Below are 18,434 nucleotides of genomic sequence, written 5' to 3'. Positions count from 1 at the left end.
GCACAACGCATCCACCAGGGGGCTCCCTCTGCAAAGAGAGGGCAACACTAAGCACTTGGGGGGTGGGGGGAGACGGAGAGTTTGCATTGCAAATCTCCAGCAGGGAAGAAGAAAAGCCCTGCAAGGAAGGAGATGCAGAGATTGTGCCTGCATAAACAGGGTTGGATCCTCTGCAGTTCAACACGTCTTAGGAGGGTGAGTGAAAGCTTCGTTCTGTTGGATATTTGCAAGATCTGCAGCTTTAACAGAATTAACTATGGAGTTAACAAGAGACTGTTTTTGGCTGTGAACATCATTGAATCAGGTGGCAAACTCTGTATAAGAGAAGTCTTCTCCTTCTTACTTGTTCTCCTGCTTCTTTGATTTTACCTTTTTAGGCTCACTGCTTCTTCCCTGTTGTCTTGGTACATTTGTATTATATTATTGATATTCTTTGTTGTCACTTTTGTATTGTTGAAGATCTATTTTATGCTCAAGTTTTCTCTTTTGTATATTTTAAACAGAGATAAAGGTTGACATTTATATTCCTTGTCTCCTCTTAATCTCGTTTCCCAACAAATGGGTAGCAGAGGATGGTTGGGCTTGAGAAGCTGATCAACCTTTTTAAGAGAAGACGTTAAAAGTGATTATTAAGTTTGGTGTTTTTCCTTTTGATCCAGACAGCAAAGCAAAGAGGGCTTTTTCTTTTTTCTTTCTTTTTAATGGTAAGAATTTTTTGAAGAGATAAGGTGATTTATGTAAGTGAAATATTGATAATAAATCTTTTAAACTAAAGGAGAATTTAGCAGAGGAGTTTGCATAGAGTGGCTTTAAAATGTTTGTAAAGAGATGGAGGTATTCCATCTACTCAAGGTTTCCAACAGAGTGTAAGTAATAACAACAGCCTATTTGTAATTCCAAAGTTGAATAGGAATAACTTTCAAATGTGGGCTGCAAGGTTAAGAGTTTCCCCTCAAGTACAGGACTGTTTGGACATCATAGATGAAGATATGCCTGAAAGCCAATTGGAGCAAAAGGAGTATAAAATGAAAGAAGCAAAAGTCTGAATGATATTTTATGCCTGTATAGAAGACCATGAAAGTCCACAGAAAATAAATAAAGAACAGCTAAAGGTTTATATAATGCTCTTAAGGGAAAATTGTTTATTATATATGGCACCTTTTATTTCCCAAGTTTCAAACAAAAACTTGAGATGAGACTTCTTAAAAATAGCAGATGTATTTTGATCAAGACACAGCTGGGTGACTCCAATCAACACCCGTTAGAAAGGAATGTTGAAGGAATCACACCTCACAAAGCAAACATCAGAGTTTTATGGGCATTCACAAATGTATTCAGATGGTACATTCCCCTATATCCATACAAGGAATTTTTGGGATGGTCTAAGGAGGGGTTAAGGTGGTCCCTAAAAAGGTGAATCTAAGTTTAACTTTTTTCTTCTTCTTATCTCTTCTTTGGAATTCAAAACTTCTTTCTCTGGACACCAGCCTAACACCAGCCTGGTACGGGATTAATTTATGGCTACAGGCATCTGTGCGAAGAGAGATCTCTTTGGAGAAGACCCTGATGCTGGGAAAGATTGAAGGCAAAAGGAGAAGAGGACGGCAGAGGATGAGATGGTTAGATAGCATCACTGAAGCAATGAGCATGAAACTGAGCAAACTCAGGGAGGCAGTGAAGGACAGGAAGGCCTGGCACAATATGGTTCATGGGGTCACGAAGAGTCGGACACGACTTAACGACTAAACAACAACAACAACAGGCATCTGGCTAATTGCTTCTAAGGGAGATGAGGTGGGGGAATGGTGTGCTCTTTATAAAGTAAGTTAACCCTTTAAAATAGAGTGCACTCTTACAGGTATGGTTATACATTATGTGAAACATATATATATATCTATAAAATATATATAGAATATAAAATTGTGTACTAAAATAATGGCCTTCAATTAGATCAAATAAGAATGTGATATTTATGAAAGAAAGATTGCATAGTATGAGGCTGAAAGAAGGAACTAGTATTGATAAGCACTGAGAGGAAAGGTTAAAGCTTATTTCAGAGCTTCAGTCTGCAGGAGCAGAGATATCTGACTCTGAGTTTCACACCTGTATGTTACTTAGTCTACCCCAATCCTTTGCAAACCAAAAGACTATGCTTGAGTCTATTGCAAAAGTGGATTTAGATTATACAATTGCTTATTTGAGAGACTCTGGCCTTAAAAGGGTAATGGATACCACACCTGGGGAAAGGTCAGTATTAAGAACAAGACCTGATCTTAAGGAAAGGAGATGTTATGTGTGCTCAAGGATTGGGCATATTGCTAAGTATTGTAGATTTAAAGGGGTAGAAAGTCAAAGGCCAGAGGAGTAAATGTTCTACAGAAAGAATGTCTTTCAGTAAACAAGGACATTTTAATAGCCACAGAGACTTTAAACCATTAAATGGTAGACCAAATAAGAGATATAATCAAAGTTTTAATAATGGTATGAATGCTTGCAATGATAATCGTTTCAAATATCTGATTATCAAGGTGTAAATGATAGAAGGCATTTTCTCCTTGATAGTGGCAGTTTTATCCATATTTGTCGGTTTAGAGAAAGTTTCAGTGAACTTGATATGGAAAATCAACAAAGGCTAAATGTTCTTGGAATTGGAACTGCACCTTTAAGAGTTTTTACTTCTACAGGTGAGGTAGTGAACCTGACATTAACAAGTGTTGCTTTTGTTCCTGAAGCCTCAAATAATTTGCTTGGTACCAAAAGGATCGTGAAGAATGGTTATCCTGTAATCCTTAAATCTAATACAGGAAAAATGATCAATGATAGAACTGGTCTGGTGCTTAAAGTTGATGAAAAAGATGGATTCCATTCTATCATTAATGTTAATGATAATATAACAAATGAGGGGAGGCCTATATGTCAAAGTAGGCAAGATATCTGTGATCATAAAACTTGTCTTTATTCATGGCATGTGAAGTTTGCTCATAGGAATATGCAAAGTATTGAAAAGTTATTGACAGAAAGTGGAATTAATGCTGTTAAATGCGATAAAGCAAAAGAAAGGTGCGAAATCTGTATAAAAGCAAGTTATTCAGGAAAATCCAATGTACAAGATAAGGATTTTCTGGAAGAGGTTTATTCAGATCTAGTGAGTCCTATGCCATTATCTGCAGGAAAGAACAGATATTTTCTTCCCTTTACTGAATTTAAGAGTGAATATAGTTATGTAACTTCCCTGGTGGTCTAGTGGTTAGGATTCGGCGCTCTCACCGCCGCGGCCCGGGTTCGATTCCCGGTCAGGGAACATGTTTCTCCTTCATGGATCACTGCCTTGTCGTGGCAAAGGGACTTGCGTAACTCAGTGAAGCCATGAGCTATACCGTGCAGGGCCACCCAAGACGGACAGGTCATGACAGAGAGTTCTGACAAAATGGGGTCCACTGGAGAAGGAAATGGCAACCCACTCCAGGATCCTTGCCAAGAAAACCCCATGGACAATGTTAGAAGGCTAAAAGATATGACACTGGAAGATGAGCCCCTCAGGTCGGAAGGTGTCCAATATGCTACTGGGGAAGAGTGGAGGGCATTTCCAAGTAGCTCCAGAAAGAGTGAAGCAGCTGGGCCAAAGCCGAAAGGACGTTCAGCTGTGGATGTATCTGGAAGCTAAAAGAAGGTCCGATGCTGTAAAGAACAATATTGTATAGGTACCTGGAATGTAAGATCTATGAACCAAGGCAAGCTGGATGTGGTCAAACATGAGATGACAAGATTGAACGTCGACATCTTGGGAATCAGCGAATTGAAATGGACAGGAATGGGTGAATTTAATTCAGGTAACCATTATATCTACTACTGTGGCCAAGAAACCCTTAGAAGAAATGGAGTTGCACTCATAGTGAATAAGAGAGTGGGAAAGGCAGTAATGGGGTACAACCTCAAAAACGACAGAATGATCTCAGTGCGTATCCAAGGCAAACCATTCAACATCACAGTCATCCAAGTCTATGCCCCAACCACTGATGCCGAAGAAGCTGAAGTTGACCGGTTCTATGAAGACCTACAACACCTTCTAGAACTAGCACCAAAAAAAGATGTCCTTTTCATCATAGGGGATTGGAATGCTAAAGTAGGAAGTCAAGGAGTAATCGGAATAACGGGCAAGTTTGGCCTTGGAGCACAAAATGAAGCAGGGCAAAGGCTAATAGAGTTCTGTCAAGAGAACAAGCTAGTCATAGCAAACACTCTTTTCCAACAACACAAGAGACGACTCTACACGTGGACATCACCAGATGGTCAATACCGAAACCAGATTGATTACATACTTTGCAGCCAAAGATGGAGAAGCTCTACACAGACAGCAAAAACAAGACCAGGAGCTGACTGTGGCTCAGATCATGAGCTTCTTACTGCAAAATTTAGGCTTAAATTGAAGAATGTAGGGAAAACCACTAGACCACTCAGGTATGACTTAGATCATATTCCTTGTGAGTACACAGTGAAGGTGATGAATAGATTTAGAGGATTAGATTTGGTAGACAGAGTGCCTGAAGAACTATGGACGGAGGTCCGTAACATTGTACAGGAGGCAGCAACTAAAACCATCCCAAAGAAAAAAAAATGCAAGAAAGCAAAATGGCTGTCTGATGAGGCCTTACAAATAGCTGTGGAAAGAAGGAATGCGAAAAGCAAGGGTGAAAAGGAAAGATATAAGCAACTGAATGCAGATTTCCAGAGAATAGCAAGGAGAGATAAGAAGGCCTTCTTAAATGAACAGTGCAAAGAAATTGAGGAAAACAATAGAATGGGGAAGACTAGAGATCTCTTCAAGAAAATTGGAGATATCAAAGGAACGTTTAGTGCAAAGATGGGCATGATAAAGGACAAAAAAGGCAGGGACCTAACAGAAGCAGAAGAGATTAAGAAGAGGTGGCAAGAATACACAGAAGAACTATACAAGAAAGATCTTAATGTCCCTGATGTCCATGCTGGTGTGGTCACTGACCTTGAGCCAGACATCCTAGAGAGTGAAGTCAAGTGGGCCTTAGGAAGCATTGCTAACAACAAAGCTAGTGGAGATGACAGTATTCCAGCTGCGTTATTTAAAATACTAAAAGATGATGCTGTTAAAGTGCTGCACTCAATATGCCAGCAAGTTTGGAAAACGCAACAGTGGCCACGGGATTGGAAAAGGTCAGTTTATGTTCCAATTCCGAAGAAGGGCAATGCCAAAGAATGCTCAAACTATCGCACAATTGCACTCATTTCACATGCTAGCAAGGTTATGCTCAAAATCCTACAAGCTAGGCTTCAGCAGTACGTGAACCGAGAACTACTGGATGTACAAGCTGGGTTTCGAAGAGGCAGAGGAACTAGAGATCAAATTGCCAACATTCGCTGGATCATGGAGAAAGCACGAGAGTTCCAGAAAAATATCTACTTCTGCTTCATTGACTATGCAAAAGCCTTTGATTGTGTGGATCACAACAAACCGTGGCAAATTCTTAAAGAGATGGGGGTACCAGACCATCTTACCTGTCCCCTGAGAAATCTGTATGCGGGCCAAGAAGCAACAGTTAGAAACAGTCACGGAACAACCGATTGGTTCAAAATAGGGAAAGGAGTACGACAAGGCTGTATACTGTCACCCTGCTTATTTAACCTATATGCAGAGTACATCATGAGAAATGCCAGGTTGGAAGAATCACAAGCCGGAATTAAGATTGCAGGGAGAATCATCAATTACCTCAGATATGCAGACGATACCACCCTAATGGCAGAAAGTGAAGAAGAACTAAAGGGCCTCTTGATGAGTTTGAAGGAGGAGAGTGCGAAAGCTGGCTTGAAACTCAACATTAAAAAAACGAAGATCATGGCATCTGGACCCATCAATTCCTGGCAAATAGAAGGGGTAGAAATGGAAGCAGTAACAGACTTCATTTATTTGGGCTCCAAGATCACCGCAGACGGAGACTGCAGCCATGAAATTAAAAGACGCTTGCTCCTTGGGAGGAAAGCTATGGCAAACCTAGATAGCATATTAAAAAGCAGAGATGTCACCTTGCCAAAAAAGATCCGCATAGTCAAAGCTATGGTTTTTCCAGTAGTAATGTATGGCTGTGAGAGCTGGACCATAAAGAAGGCTGAGCGCCGAAGAATTGAGGCCTTTGAACTGTGGTGCTGGAGAAGACTCTTAAGAGTCCCCTGGACTGCTAGGAGGTCAAACCAGTCAATCTTAAAGGAAATCAACCCTGACTGCTCATTGGAAGGACTGATAATGAAGCTCAAGCTCAGATACTTTGGTCACCTAATGCGAAGAGAGATCTCTTTGGAGAAGGTCCTGATGCTGGGAAAGATTGAAGGCAAAAGGAGAAGAGGACGGCAGAGGATGAGATGGTTAGATAGCATCACTGAAGCAATGAGCATGAAACTGAGCAAACTCAGGGAGGCAGTGAAGGACAGGAAGGCCTGGCGCAATATGGTTCATGGGGTCACGAAGAGTTGGACACGACTTAACGACTGAACAACAACATAGTTATGTATTTATACTTAAACCTTTCAAGGGTCTCATCCTTGTTTTTAAGTGCTTTGTTGTTGTTTAGTCTTAGACCCTTGCCAGTCATGAGGCACAGACGTGGAGACCAAACAATTGTACTGCGGTTCGTCTACGGAGCGGTCAGCGGGAGGAAGAGGCAGGCGTTTTCAGCCAGTGCAGGGACCTTTGCTTGAAACAGATCCATGCCCAACTCAAGAGCTTGGAAGACTCCTCCTGAGGTGACCGCAATCCTTGTGAGTTCCTACTGAAGTCCACTGAAGAAAAGGACAATCCTTTGCCACTCTTGTAGGGGAATCTTCTGTTTGGAGATGCGAAGCATTTTTCCCTGCAGGGCAGAATACTTTGCCTGCTCTCAAACGCCTGGTGCCTCCCTTCACCCACACTTTTGCTCCTGTGGCCCCGAATTGTCTTTCCCCCTTTCCCTTCCTCTGGGCGGGAGGCTCCCTTTGTCATAGGAGGGGAGGGGATGTTGTGCAGGATCAGTTGCGCCGCTCTCTCCTGCTGTGTGGCTCCCTTCAGGTCTCGGCCTAGCTGGAGAAGCATTCCTTGGTGCCCAGGGTCTATTGCATCCCCCCCCCCCACTTATATCTATGCCTAGTAGTGCCAAGTCTGTTATTTTTTTATTATTATTTACACTGACATCACTGGGTACACTCAGGTCTCCTCCTGTAGCTTCCTCGGTTGCAACCAACAGCAGGAAGCATCAGGGTGTGACTTCCACTCATGGAGCGTGCAAAGCTTCTCTCCTGGGGGAGGTTTTGGTATCAGGCAAGACTAGGTGGGGGTCAACAAAGTGTTGATGGAGCTTCAGGTTGGCTTGATCCAATAGTGGTCTCCTCCCCTTCAACAATTTGTGGCCAGAGAGGAGGGTGGAAGGTCCCAAGGTCCTTGCCCTACCTGTGAAGGCACATGAGTCTTGTCAGCCCCTCTTGCTTTCTAGGACCTCCCAGTCTTTGCCAAGAAGGACTCTGGGGGCGGCTGGAACTGAATTTTTAGACACATAGCCCTGGTCAACAGTCGGGATTGAAACAGAAAGAGGGAATCACACATTCACTGGACACAAGACGCAAAAAAGGGCAATTACCAACTATGAAGTCTCACGTTCAAGCAGCTGTTTGGCTCAAAACCAGAACTCCTTTTACTACGAATGTCAAAGCGGGCAGAGTCTGGGGCAGAACCCTACCAACTAATGGTCTGGTGCCTGTTCGGTCCGTTGACCCCGTTAGTCTCGGGCTCCTGGCTGCCTCACCAAATTCTTAGAAAGAAAGCTTATGAGGTTTGCCTCTGAGCCAGGAATAAACACGCAGGTGCTTGCTTTAAGGAGAGGGAAGACTTCCACCATCAGGACCTCTGGAAGGAGGAGACCCACTGCAAAGCAAGACATTACCTCAGACATGTTGCAGAAGAAGGCCACGGTCAGGGGTACTGAAGGCCACTGAGAGACCTAGGAGGGCTGCACTCCCCCGATCCTGGTCTCTCCATAAGTGCAACCATTGCAATTTCCATACTCTATCCTGGCCAGAATCTGAGCGTCAGCCCTTTCAGGCAAGCCAGGTCAGGAACAGGACACTACAAAGCCTACGGGGGCTCTGTGATGATGTTGTGGGGCTCAAGAACAGAATCTTGAAAGCCTGTCAGAGTTTCCTAGTGACCTCTTTTACAGGATACAGAATCAAGACAGGATTATTTTTGCTCTCTTAAGCAAGAAAAATGCTGAATTTCATTTCCTGTCTGCTCCTTTGCTCCATCTGAGGATGCAACTGTCTCCAAAACCTTTCTTAAAAATGGAAGCTTGGAGATGTTCTACAGTTGTCCAAAGCAACTGGATGGAGAAGGCTTCCAGATCAGGAGGTGGGTGGGAGGACACCACAGCCCCCTTCCTCCTAACTCCATGGAAATAACCCCCTTTCTCCCCTCTTTGTGTGAGGTGCTGCAGTGCACACAGCATCCACCAGGGGGCTCCCTCTGCAAAGAGAGGGGACACCATGCGCCTCAGCGTTGGGCCACCGGAGGGCGATGGCCACAGGTGTCTTTTCAGAGGAAGGTGGGAAAGGAGTGACATCACTACTTCTTGCCTCTCTAGGAAGCTGCGCTCTCTCTCTTTAACCCTTTGAGCTTCGCAGGAGGTAAAAGGCTGTAGAAAAGTCTTGCAGGGAAGAGATCCAGAGGAGGCCCTAGGGGAGGAAGGAGAGTTTGCGTTGCAAATCTCCAGCAGGGAAGAAGAAAAGCCCTGCAAGGAAGGAGGTGCCCAAGATTGTGCCTGCATTCTCACCACGTGCTGATGAGGCTGAAATAGGGCTGGATCCTCTGCAGTTCAACAGATCTTAGGAGGGTGAGTGAACCAGGCGATCCTCTTAAGCTTCGTTCCTTCACGCCCTGTGGTTTGTGTGAACTCGGCCCCTGTGCTTGGGGGGTCTGTTTGGGCATAGGGCATGTCGTCTGAACCTGCCTGGGTGTCCTGGTGTGACTTGGCTCTTCAAAAGCAAACTCTGAAGGAAGGGAACTGGAGCATCCCAAGCCAGGCTTTCTAAAACCATTTAAATTAAAAGGGTTTGCTGACCAAGTTTCCTGCAAAAGAAGACAATCAAAAGAGGTTTAAAAATTTATAAAATCCATGTCATGCATTTTGTTTCTCCACCCTGCTACGTTCCAGGAGACCAAACTCAAGGAACCGGGGGGGGGGGTTATAAGTACTTAGTCAATCCAGCTCAGTGATGTAATTCAGAGAATTCGAAGGATCATTGAATATGCAACCATTTTGGGGAATGGACTTTGAGGCAGAGTGTATGGCTTCCGTGGTTGTAAAGCTTGAGTCAGTCAATACCTCCTGGGGGTTAGGAGTAGTCAGGCTGGTCTTTAAGCCTTTAGGGATCATTAGGGTAGGCTTCGCAGAAGGACTCAGTGGAGAAAGGATCATAGACCCTTTGTTGTTCACTGCAGAGCAGGGAACCTCATCACCTCTTATGTTTTGTAGTCTCTTTTTAATTAAATCTAATATTTCTAAAATCATTTGTTGTTGGAGTGGGTAGCGTTCCAAAAGAACAAAGAAGATCTTCAACTGAGTTTTCTAAAATATTGTAGAGTGTACTGCTCTGAGGTTGAGTCCACTGTTCACCGATGGGTTCTAAGGGCTGTTGGAATTATTTCACTGGCATTTCATTGTCTCTGAACTGGACTTTGGGGGTTTGTTAACCTGTTTGGGGTTTGGCATGTTGTGTGAATCCCGCTTGTAGGGAAATGTAGATACGGGTTTTTAAAAAGCCAGCCCTTCCTTCTGAGAAAAAGAAAAGGAAAATGCTCCAAGATTCATTTATTGGGTATTCCAAGTGCTTGACCGAAGTCAATCCCCTATTTTGCAAGACACACAGAGAAACACACAAATAAACACTTGTTATCATCCTCTTGCAGCTTAGTAGTATGCAACCCTCAACAGGTAAGATTCAGGTATGCCAATCAGCTGCCTGGCCCTCAGTTCCTATCTGCTCAATGCCACTGCCATCCTATACCAGCTCAAAAAAGTGGTGCCCTCCATGGGGATGAGTGTTGTTCAATGGTGAAATCCATCACATTCTAATTCTTGGAATTTCTTTTCTTTTCCATCTCAGACACAGAAACCGGAAGCCTTTTGTAGGTCCTCGCGTATAGACAAAATTCTCCCTTGGGCAAAGAGGGCTGAATGGCCTGCTGCGGTTATTCCTGCAGCTACAGGAACAGTCCTATAAATGAAAAGGCTTTTGGAGAGCCACAAGATTCCTCAGACGCCTTTGGAATTGCGTTAGAGCACAGAGAAAGAATGGAGACACAGCCCTTAGCAACCCTCCTGAGGGAACTGGAGAAGGCCCTTCTGCTGTCCAGCCTGGGAGCTGTGGGGAGATCTGGGCAAGAACTGGGCAGAAGATCCTAGAGGAGGAAACCACCCATCCAGACATTCAGCCCCAGAACTTCAGGAGTGTCCAATACCAGGAGGTTGAGGGTCCCCGAGGGCTTTGCAGCTGTCTCCACTACTTTTGTCGTTGATGGTTGAGACCAGAAAAGCACACAAAGGCGCAGGTGCTGGACCTGGTTGTTCTGGAGCACTTCCTGGCCCTTCTGCCCCTGCAGATGGAGAGCTGGTTACGGGAGTGTGGAGCAGAAACCAGCTCCCAGGCGGTGGCCCTGGTGGAAGGCTTCCTCCTGAGCCAGGCAGAGGAGCAGAAGGAGCCGGTCGAGTTGCAGGTGAAGGACCTTCATTTTGGGAGCCCAGAAGGGGTCTGAACGGAATAAACAATGTGTTTGAATTCTTAACTCCTCCCAACGAGAGTTTTCTGGCATTTGTAATATGTGGAGATGTTTCACTAATTCTTATGGGACATTGTTGCTTTATCTATTCTAGAAGATAGATTTGGGACAGCCGTTCCTTTCTCACTTTTGAGCCTCGCTTCTGGACAATGGGGGGTTTAAAGTTGTGTTTAGAATCCACTTCATGTTGTGGGATGTCTGTTAATTCTTTTTTTCTCGTGCCTCCTATTTCAAGTCCTACACTGTGGGCATCAGAGATCCTGAGGGAAGGAGGAATCCATCCAGTCCCCCTCAGGAGCTGTTTTTCAGGAGCATGTCTCAGGAAGATCCAAGTGAGGACACCTCAGGAGGTAATCGAAGGCCCTCCCATTCCCCAGAGAGATCCCAGCTGTCTCATCTTTTCTATGTATTCTCTTCTCTAGAATGCCTCCTCCTATTTTATTAATTCTGCACTTTAAAATTCTCTCTCCCTCACAGGGAAGACGCGAACGAAGTTGTCTGCTCTTTCTGGTGGAGCTGGAACAGTGGCTGAACCTCCAGCTCCAGTAAGAGGAGGAAATTTATCTCTTGAATTTGTATTCTCCCTTTCCTTCAGGTAGTCAAGCTGGTGTACATTGGACTCTCTCCTTCCATTTTCCCCCCTTCTTTGGGCCTGGGTGTTTTCTTGTCCTTGAGCAACATTGAATGGGGAATGGAAGAAACAGATTGCTCTCAGTCACCTTAGCCTGCTCTGAAGTCTGTGGTTCAGATAAAAGGGTTTGTAATTCCTCCCCTGAGATTCTAATTAGGAAATCTGTTTTTTTAAAGACCAGTACTTAACTCCTTCTGCCAGTTACTCTTCCTACTATTTGTTTACAATAACCGATTTTTTAAAAAAGTTCCTCAAGCGATAGGAATAATATTATTACAGCCATAGCAACCGCTAAACAAAGACCCATTCTTTTTTTAATTCTTTGACTTGGAATTGTGCAAGCCTGCTCAAAAATAACTAAATACTCAGATTGGCACAGTGCCATTTTTAAAAAGCCTTGTTTCCAACCAGTGATAAGAAATACAAGCACATCAGATTAAGACATGAGCCAGGCTATTAACATCCAATGAAAGTGGCCAGATAGAAAAGCTTTTAAGTAGAAATTGTTCTGAAAGAGCATATAATCAAGGCCCTTTTGACTTGCAAAGTAATTTCTAATCCTCTCTTTTCTACCTGGATTTGGAGGCCAAAGAATCCAGCTTGGCAAAGGCTGAGAAATGTCCTTCCCAGAAAATTGCCTCCGCTTTCTTATCTCCATTAAGCCAACCGCTCAGACTACTAGCAGCTTTCTTGCAATCTGAGGAAGGGAAGAACCCGGCTTGTGTGCCTCTGGATATTGATGGCCCCCCACCCAAATCCCTGGTCTGTCCTCTCCCAGCACTATCATGAAGTTGTTGAGGTGGGCACGATTAGTCATTCTGGGGACACCGTAAGCCCTTTCCTAAAATGCTTGAAAGAATCCACCCCGCCCCCCGATTTTCTTCTGCAAAGACAGGAAGGATTGGAGACACTGATAGGTGGAGTTTCTGAAGCCCATCTGCCAGTTGGTCCTCTCAAGACGCTGAGAGTCTTTTGAAGGTGGGCACATGGATCGCTTGATGGATCGATCCAGAAGGAAATTGGGGTTGCTATCACTGAATGGCACTGAAAGGCCTGCAGAAGCAATCAATTTGATCAAGCCGGCCAGAAATATTTCTCCAGTCAAAAGCTTTTGGCTCTTTCCATTTTCTCACCTAAACCTTGGAATCCCACCAAGCGTTGCCATTGAACTTAGTGCGTATCTTTGCTTTGGGAATTTCTGAAGAATAGGACAGATCTTGCAAATCCTTCTGGGCCTGTTCTGTTCTTTCTTTCCTTGTTCAGGAGGGTCTTGTGTCCTTTGAGGAGGTGGCTGTGTATTTCTCCGAGGAGGAGCGATCTCAGCTGGATCCTCACCAAAAAACGTTGCATTGGGAAGTCATGCTGGAAAATTATAGGAACGTGGCCTCTCTGGGTAAGGGTTGGCTTCTCTCCCATGAGAGAGTTTGGAAGACATTTTGTAGTTAGATGCCATCAGCTCATCTCTTGGAGGGGGGGAAGGAAAAGATCTGGCCTTCTCCTGCTCGAAGGAAGGAAGGACGTCGATGGCTCTCTGCTTAGATGCATCCCCTGCTATTTCTCATCTGGTGAATTTTTCCATTTCTTTTTAAAGGTATCAGTGAGAAACTCACTCCTTGGCTTGAGGAGATGCTCAGCTCCATCACGCTGATTTCATCCTTTTGGGCCCAGATGCTTCCCTATCTGTCCTCTAAAGGATTCTCATTTATTCAGGCTGTTGGGTTAATGACTTGACTTCCTTTTCATTTCTATCCTGAGACTTGGGGTTAAGGGCAAAATGGTGCTGTTTTTCCATTGCAAACATGCTGTTTAGGGTTAATAGAAGAGCTCTAGAATTGTTTTCTCAGCAACCATTTGATATTGGCCAGAGAAAAGAGAAGACCAAATGGAAGGCAGTTTGGGTCGGAAGAAAAGGACAAATTTCAAAAGTGATTTAGTTGTCACTGGTGTTTCCTGTTATTGAGCGCCCTCCGATAAATGTTAGGTTTTCTCCTAATGCCTCCCTGGATGTTTCCCCAGATTCTTCCTGTACTCAGTGCTGACTCTGGGTAAGGTTTGACTATATAAGGATGATTCTAAACAAACCGGATGCTGTAGATGTTTTCAAAGCTTTTATGGCTCATGAGTATACAAATTATCATTTCTATACCATGTGATTGTAAGGATACAAATCTGCAATATATTGGAATTTGGCAAAAATTCAGAAGGAAAATCATATGACCTCCTACAGTCTGATCTTTTCCCCCACCCTTGCTATCATGTTCATTTCTCTTTTCGTTTGAAGTTGATCATGGCTATAAGAATAAAGATCCCAGTGAAAAATTCAAAGTGATCAGGCATGGAGGCGGGATGGACAAGGAACTGGAGATGCAACTAGAAAGTCATGAGAGAAGCCAGTCAAATAGTTGGAATCAGGAAAGCTTATCTTCCATGGATGCCGAGATGCAAGGCTTTCTTGCCCAACAAGGAAAAATAAAGGAAAAATATACTGGAAAAAGTGTAAAACTATTAAAAGATAAATTAGTTGGAAATGAACACTCTCCAGCCCAACCCAAAGGAGAAGATTCTATCTGCAGAGACAATAGAAAAAACCACAATTGGACTTTCACTCTTTCCTGTGAAAATGGGTCCCTTACTTCTCATAAAAGGATCCACACGGGGAAAACCATATAAATGTTTGGAATCTGCAAAGATTTTCAGAAGAAGCCAAAAAGTTACTTCACATGAAACGATCCAGAGAGAGGAGAAACCACATGCATGCACAGAGTGTGGAAAGAGCTTTCGTACTAGGGGTGAAGTTACTTCCCATAACAGGATCCATACAGGGGAGAAGCCACATGAATGCTTGCAGTGTGGAAAGAGTTTCAGAATAAGCCGTCACCTTATTGCCCATAAAAGGATCCACACAGGGGAGAAACCATATAAATGCTTGGAGTGTGGAAAGACTTTTCGTCAAAAGAGTACTCTTACTTCCCATCATAAAAGAATCCACACAGGGGAGAAGCCATATAAGTGCATTGAGTGTGGAAAGAGTTTCTCTAATAATACTATGCCTTATAAATCATAAAACCATGGCAATGTTTGGTAACCAGGAGGTAAGCTGTGAGAAATCAGAGAAGCCCTGACTGTAGCCAATGTTGTCAACCAAAGTTTTGAAATCCTCTATGCTTCCCTCTATCAACTTGGAATTATCAACCGAATTAAAAGAGCAAATGTCTCCAGGAGGGAAAAGGAAAATGGCTCAGGCGGTTGAATACAGGGCAGTCCACCGCTGGGGAGTCCTTGGGGCTTTCTGAGCTTGGTTGTTTTCTTGGAAACGTTTCTTGCTAGCACTGAAGATGTAACCTAGCCAGGTAACGAAACGTTTGCAAGAAAACAACCAAGCTCAAAGAGCCCCAAGGACTCCACAGTTGAACCCTGAGCCACAGATATTCTCTTCTATTGGTCAGTCCACCCCTGCGAGCTCTCTTACGATCAGCCCCCAGCCCTCCGCAGGATGCCCTGAGTTTCACTTGAGGGGCGTTACCTGCCCATCGTATGTACGGTAGACACATGGCCTATGAAGAATAAAAGCCTATTTAGAGTTTTGGTTGATTATTAGAAAGTGCTGAGTTCGCATCCGCTCTCTCACAAAGTCAAAATAGTCACCAATATTAGAATCATTCAGTGGCTGTGTCAACAGGGAATGTTCCTTTCCAGTCGTGAAGACCCATTTATACTGCTGTTCGGCGATGACAGTCTGGCAGTCGAAATGTCACTGAATGCAGCGGGCAGGATAAGAGGCAGGCGTTTTCAGCCAGCACAGGCATCCTTCCTTTTAGCAGATTCTCGCCCCAAGTCAGGAGCTTGGAAGACTCCTCCTGAGGTGACCGCAATCCTCCTCGTGAGTTCCTACTGAAGTCCACTGAAGAAAAGGACAACCCTTCGCCACTCTTATGGGGGAATCTTCTTCTATTTGGAGATGTGAAGCATTTTTTTCTGGCAGGGCAGAATACTTTGCCTTCTCTCAAATGCCCGGTGCCTCCCTTCAGCCACACTTTTCCTCCTGTGGCCCCGAATTGTCTTTCCCCTTTTCCTTTCCTCTGGGCAGGGGGTTCCCTTTGTCACAGGAGGGGAGGGGATGTTGTGCATGATCAGTTGTGCTGCTCTCTCTCCTGCTGTGTGGCTCCCTTCAGGTCTCTCTAGGCCTAGCTGGAGAAGCACTCCTTGGTGCCCAGGGTCTATTGCATCCCCCCCCCCCGTACATCTATGCCCAGTAGTGCCAAGTCTGTTGTGTTTTATTGCCACTGATGTCGCTGGGCACTCTCCGTGTGCTCCTGCACCTTCCTCATGGTGACCACCAGCATGAAAGCATCAGGGTCTGACCACCTCACATGGAGCATGCGAAACTTCTCTCCTGGGGGATGTTTTGATATTGGGCAAGACTAGGCAGGGGACAACAAAGCGTTGATGGAACTTCAGGATGGCTTGATCTGATACTGGTCTCCTCCCCTTCAACCATTTGTGGCCAGAGAGGAGATGGACTGGCTGCTTTCGGAGGCCTTCCATGTGAAAGCCCAGTGCCAATATCCCAAGAGATCTCCAAAGATGGCTTTGCCTCTCAGGGCAGAGAGTGGCCGAGTCCAGGTCCAGTTGGTCACCTTCGTAGGGATCCTTGATCATTGTTAGGGTTATTTCCCTGATCATGCAGTGGAAGATGAAGCTGCTAGGCTGACTCTTACTGCGACAGGGAAGACAAATCTTGGGAGGTCAGCATAACTCTAGAAATGCACCCCAGATTGCAGGCCCTCCTGCTGTGAGCGGGTGTGGGTGAATGCCAGCAGCCCTGAGGCAGAACATGGACGGCTCATGATGTTTCTACTTGGATGAAAAGGTCAGTATATACTTCAGCTGCTGAAGATTTTTATACCTTCTCATTCCTAATAATTTCCTAGAATGAGACCTTGAGAAGCTGGAGAAAAGGAATCTACATTGACATAGGATTTTCAGGCATCCAGGTGGAATTGTCTGGAGGTTGAGTCAGGGCAACTGGACTTCTTTTCTTTTTCTCTCAACAAAAACTAAAGAAGTCCAGTTGCCGTGACTCAACCTCCAGACATTGACACAAGAATTGATAGAGTATCTGGATGGCCTCCAGAGCCAAAGGTTGTTAAAAAATATTTTTCTTGTTGTTTTCAGATAGACCACACCAGTCCACGGAGGCTCTACCAAATATTGTCATAAACATCATTTCCCTTTTGTCCACAATATCCATACTGAGGGATAAAGATGAAACCCAGTAAACGTTTCCTCATTACTCCTTTAGTTTAAGGGGAAAACACAGGAAGACCCCCTTGAGGGCCAATGCTGGATTCTTGTTGCAAAGCAGAGAAGGCGATTGCTGATCAAAGTGGAAATGCAAAGCGTTCTTGGGGCAGCCCAGCAATTCAGAAATAGGGCAGAAATGGACCTCCCTTCCCCTTCTATGAGCTATTGCTCCTCTGAGGTTGCCGAGGTCTTCCTGAGAAAACTGATCTCTTTTTCCTAACTAGCTGCTGGAAGAAAATAAATTTGCAAAAGAAAACCTTTGAAATGCAGGTCTTTATTCTAAAAAGAAAGACTGACATTGTCCATTTCCTGCAATCACCTTTTTTACCTTAGAGGGGAAGCAAGCTCCCCCCCACCCCCCCTCAGCTTCAGGTCTGATGGACTGGAAGGAAAAGATATCTTTTGAAAAACAGGATCAATATCAGAGATTACAACACCTTCTATATTTATATTTATATTGTATGGCACCTTTTCTTTCCCAAGTTTCAGTAAAGCCAAATAAGAAGACTTGAGATGAGGCTTTTAGTTAACAGAGGTTTTATTGGCCAATAAACCACCTGGATGGCTCAAGGAGTGTTGCCCAGAACCACACCTTGCAAAGCAAGCAACAAAGATTTTATAGGCATATTCAGATGTATTCAGATAGTACATCCCCTCATATCCATACAAGGGAATTTTGGGATGACCCAGGGAAAAGTAAAGGTGGGCCTAAAGAGGTGAATCTAAGTTTAACTTTTTTCTTCTGGTTATCAAGGAAATACCTAACTTCTTTGGAATTTAGGGCCTCTCTCGTTGCAACTTCTTTGCCTGATACCGATCTAATTTATGGCTTCAGGCATCTGGCTAACTGCTTCTAAGGAAATGGGGTGGGTGGGTGCTGTGCTCTCTTAGAAGCCAATCAGGCATTCAACAAAGAGATAAGGTGGGGGAAAGAAACGCTGTGCTCTTTACAAAGCAAGTTAATCCTTTGTAAATAAGATAGAGTTCACTGTCACATGCATGCCCACACATTATGAGAGAATGTAAAATTGTGTATCAAAACAATGCCCTTCAGTTGCAGATGTTCTAACTTTGTCCAAAGCAGCTGGATGGAGAAGGCTTCCTGATCAGGGGGGACACCACAGCCCCCTTCCTTCTGACCCCATGGAAATAACCCCTTGCTTTTGAACATAAGATGCTTCTTATTTATGTGATTCCACTTATACATTTTCGGAAGAAAGCGAAGGATCATAAGTTTGGCAAATGTTTGGGCTTGATTTCTGGGGGCTGCAATTACAGTTAAACCATCAATTGTGGAAACTGTCAGGTTCGGTCAGCACAGGGCTTCGGGGAAGCTCGCAGCCAGACCACGCGGAATCCACCGGCGGTAGCTAGCGGGGAAAAGAGGAACTGAAAGCGCTGCTAATTAACGGGCCACCTGCGCCCAGCCAAACAGGAAAACCACAGCGGAAGCTTTTAACTATAAACTGATAACGGCGCTCCCGGGTGGCTCCGACCGTCCCTCCTTGAGTCTGGGTTCCTCGTGCTCCAGCTGACCCACGGATTCCTCGTCGCTGGTCATGCCTGTATTGGAAAAGGAAACGCTCCTCGGTGGTACCGGGTAGCGCTAACGGTCAGTCCTGGCTTTATGTAAGGTTTACCCCGTTCGACAGAGAAACTCTCGTGACACGT

At 44.5% G+C, this 18,434-nt stretch overlaps 1 protein-coding gene and 1 non-coding gene across 2 annotated transcripts; both read left to right on the top strand.

Moving 5' to 3' along the window:
• The first annotated feature begins 3,229 nt into the window (after window positions 1-3,229).
• On the top strand, window positions 3,230-3,301 carry TRNAE-CUC (transfer RNA glutamic acid (anticodon CUC)). The gene has a single exon. It is a non-coding gene; the product is annotated as a tRNA-Glu (tRNA).
• A 5,369-nt stretch (window positions 3,302-8,670) lies between these two features.
• On the top strand, window positions 8,671-17,184 carry LOC148214045 (uncharacterized). Its single transcript, XM_088128930.1, has 5 exons — window positions 8,671-8,882; window positions 10,156-10,765; window positions 11,064-11,178; window positions 11,306-11,373; window positions 16,635-17,184. The coding sequence occupies exons 2-5, from the start codon at window positions 10,652-10,654 to the stop codon at window positions 16,677-16,679; spliced, it is 342 nt and encodes a 113-aa protein (XP_087985056.1). The 5' UTR covers window positions 8,671-8,882; window positions 10,156-10,651; the 3' UTR covers window positions 16,680-17,184.
• Window positions 17,185-18,434: the final 1,250 nt, after the last annotated feature.

The sequence above is a fragment of the Python bivittatus genome, unplaced genomic scaffold, assembly GCF_059951505.1.
Source record: "Python bivittatus isolate LINGU-HERP-01145 unplaced genomic scaffold, Pbiv_v1 ctg000820_np1212, whole genome shotgun sequence".
Classification (NCBI taxonomy): domain Eukaryota; kingdom Metazoa; phylum Chordata; class Lepidosauria; order Squamata; family Pythonidae; genus Python; species Python bivittatus.
This window is presented reverse-complemented; position numbering and strand designations above follow the sequence as displayed.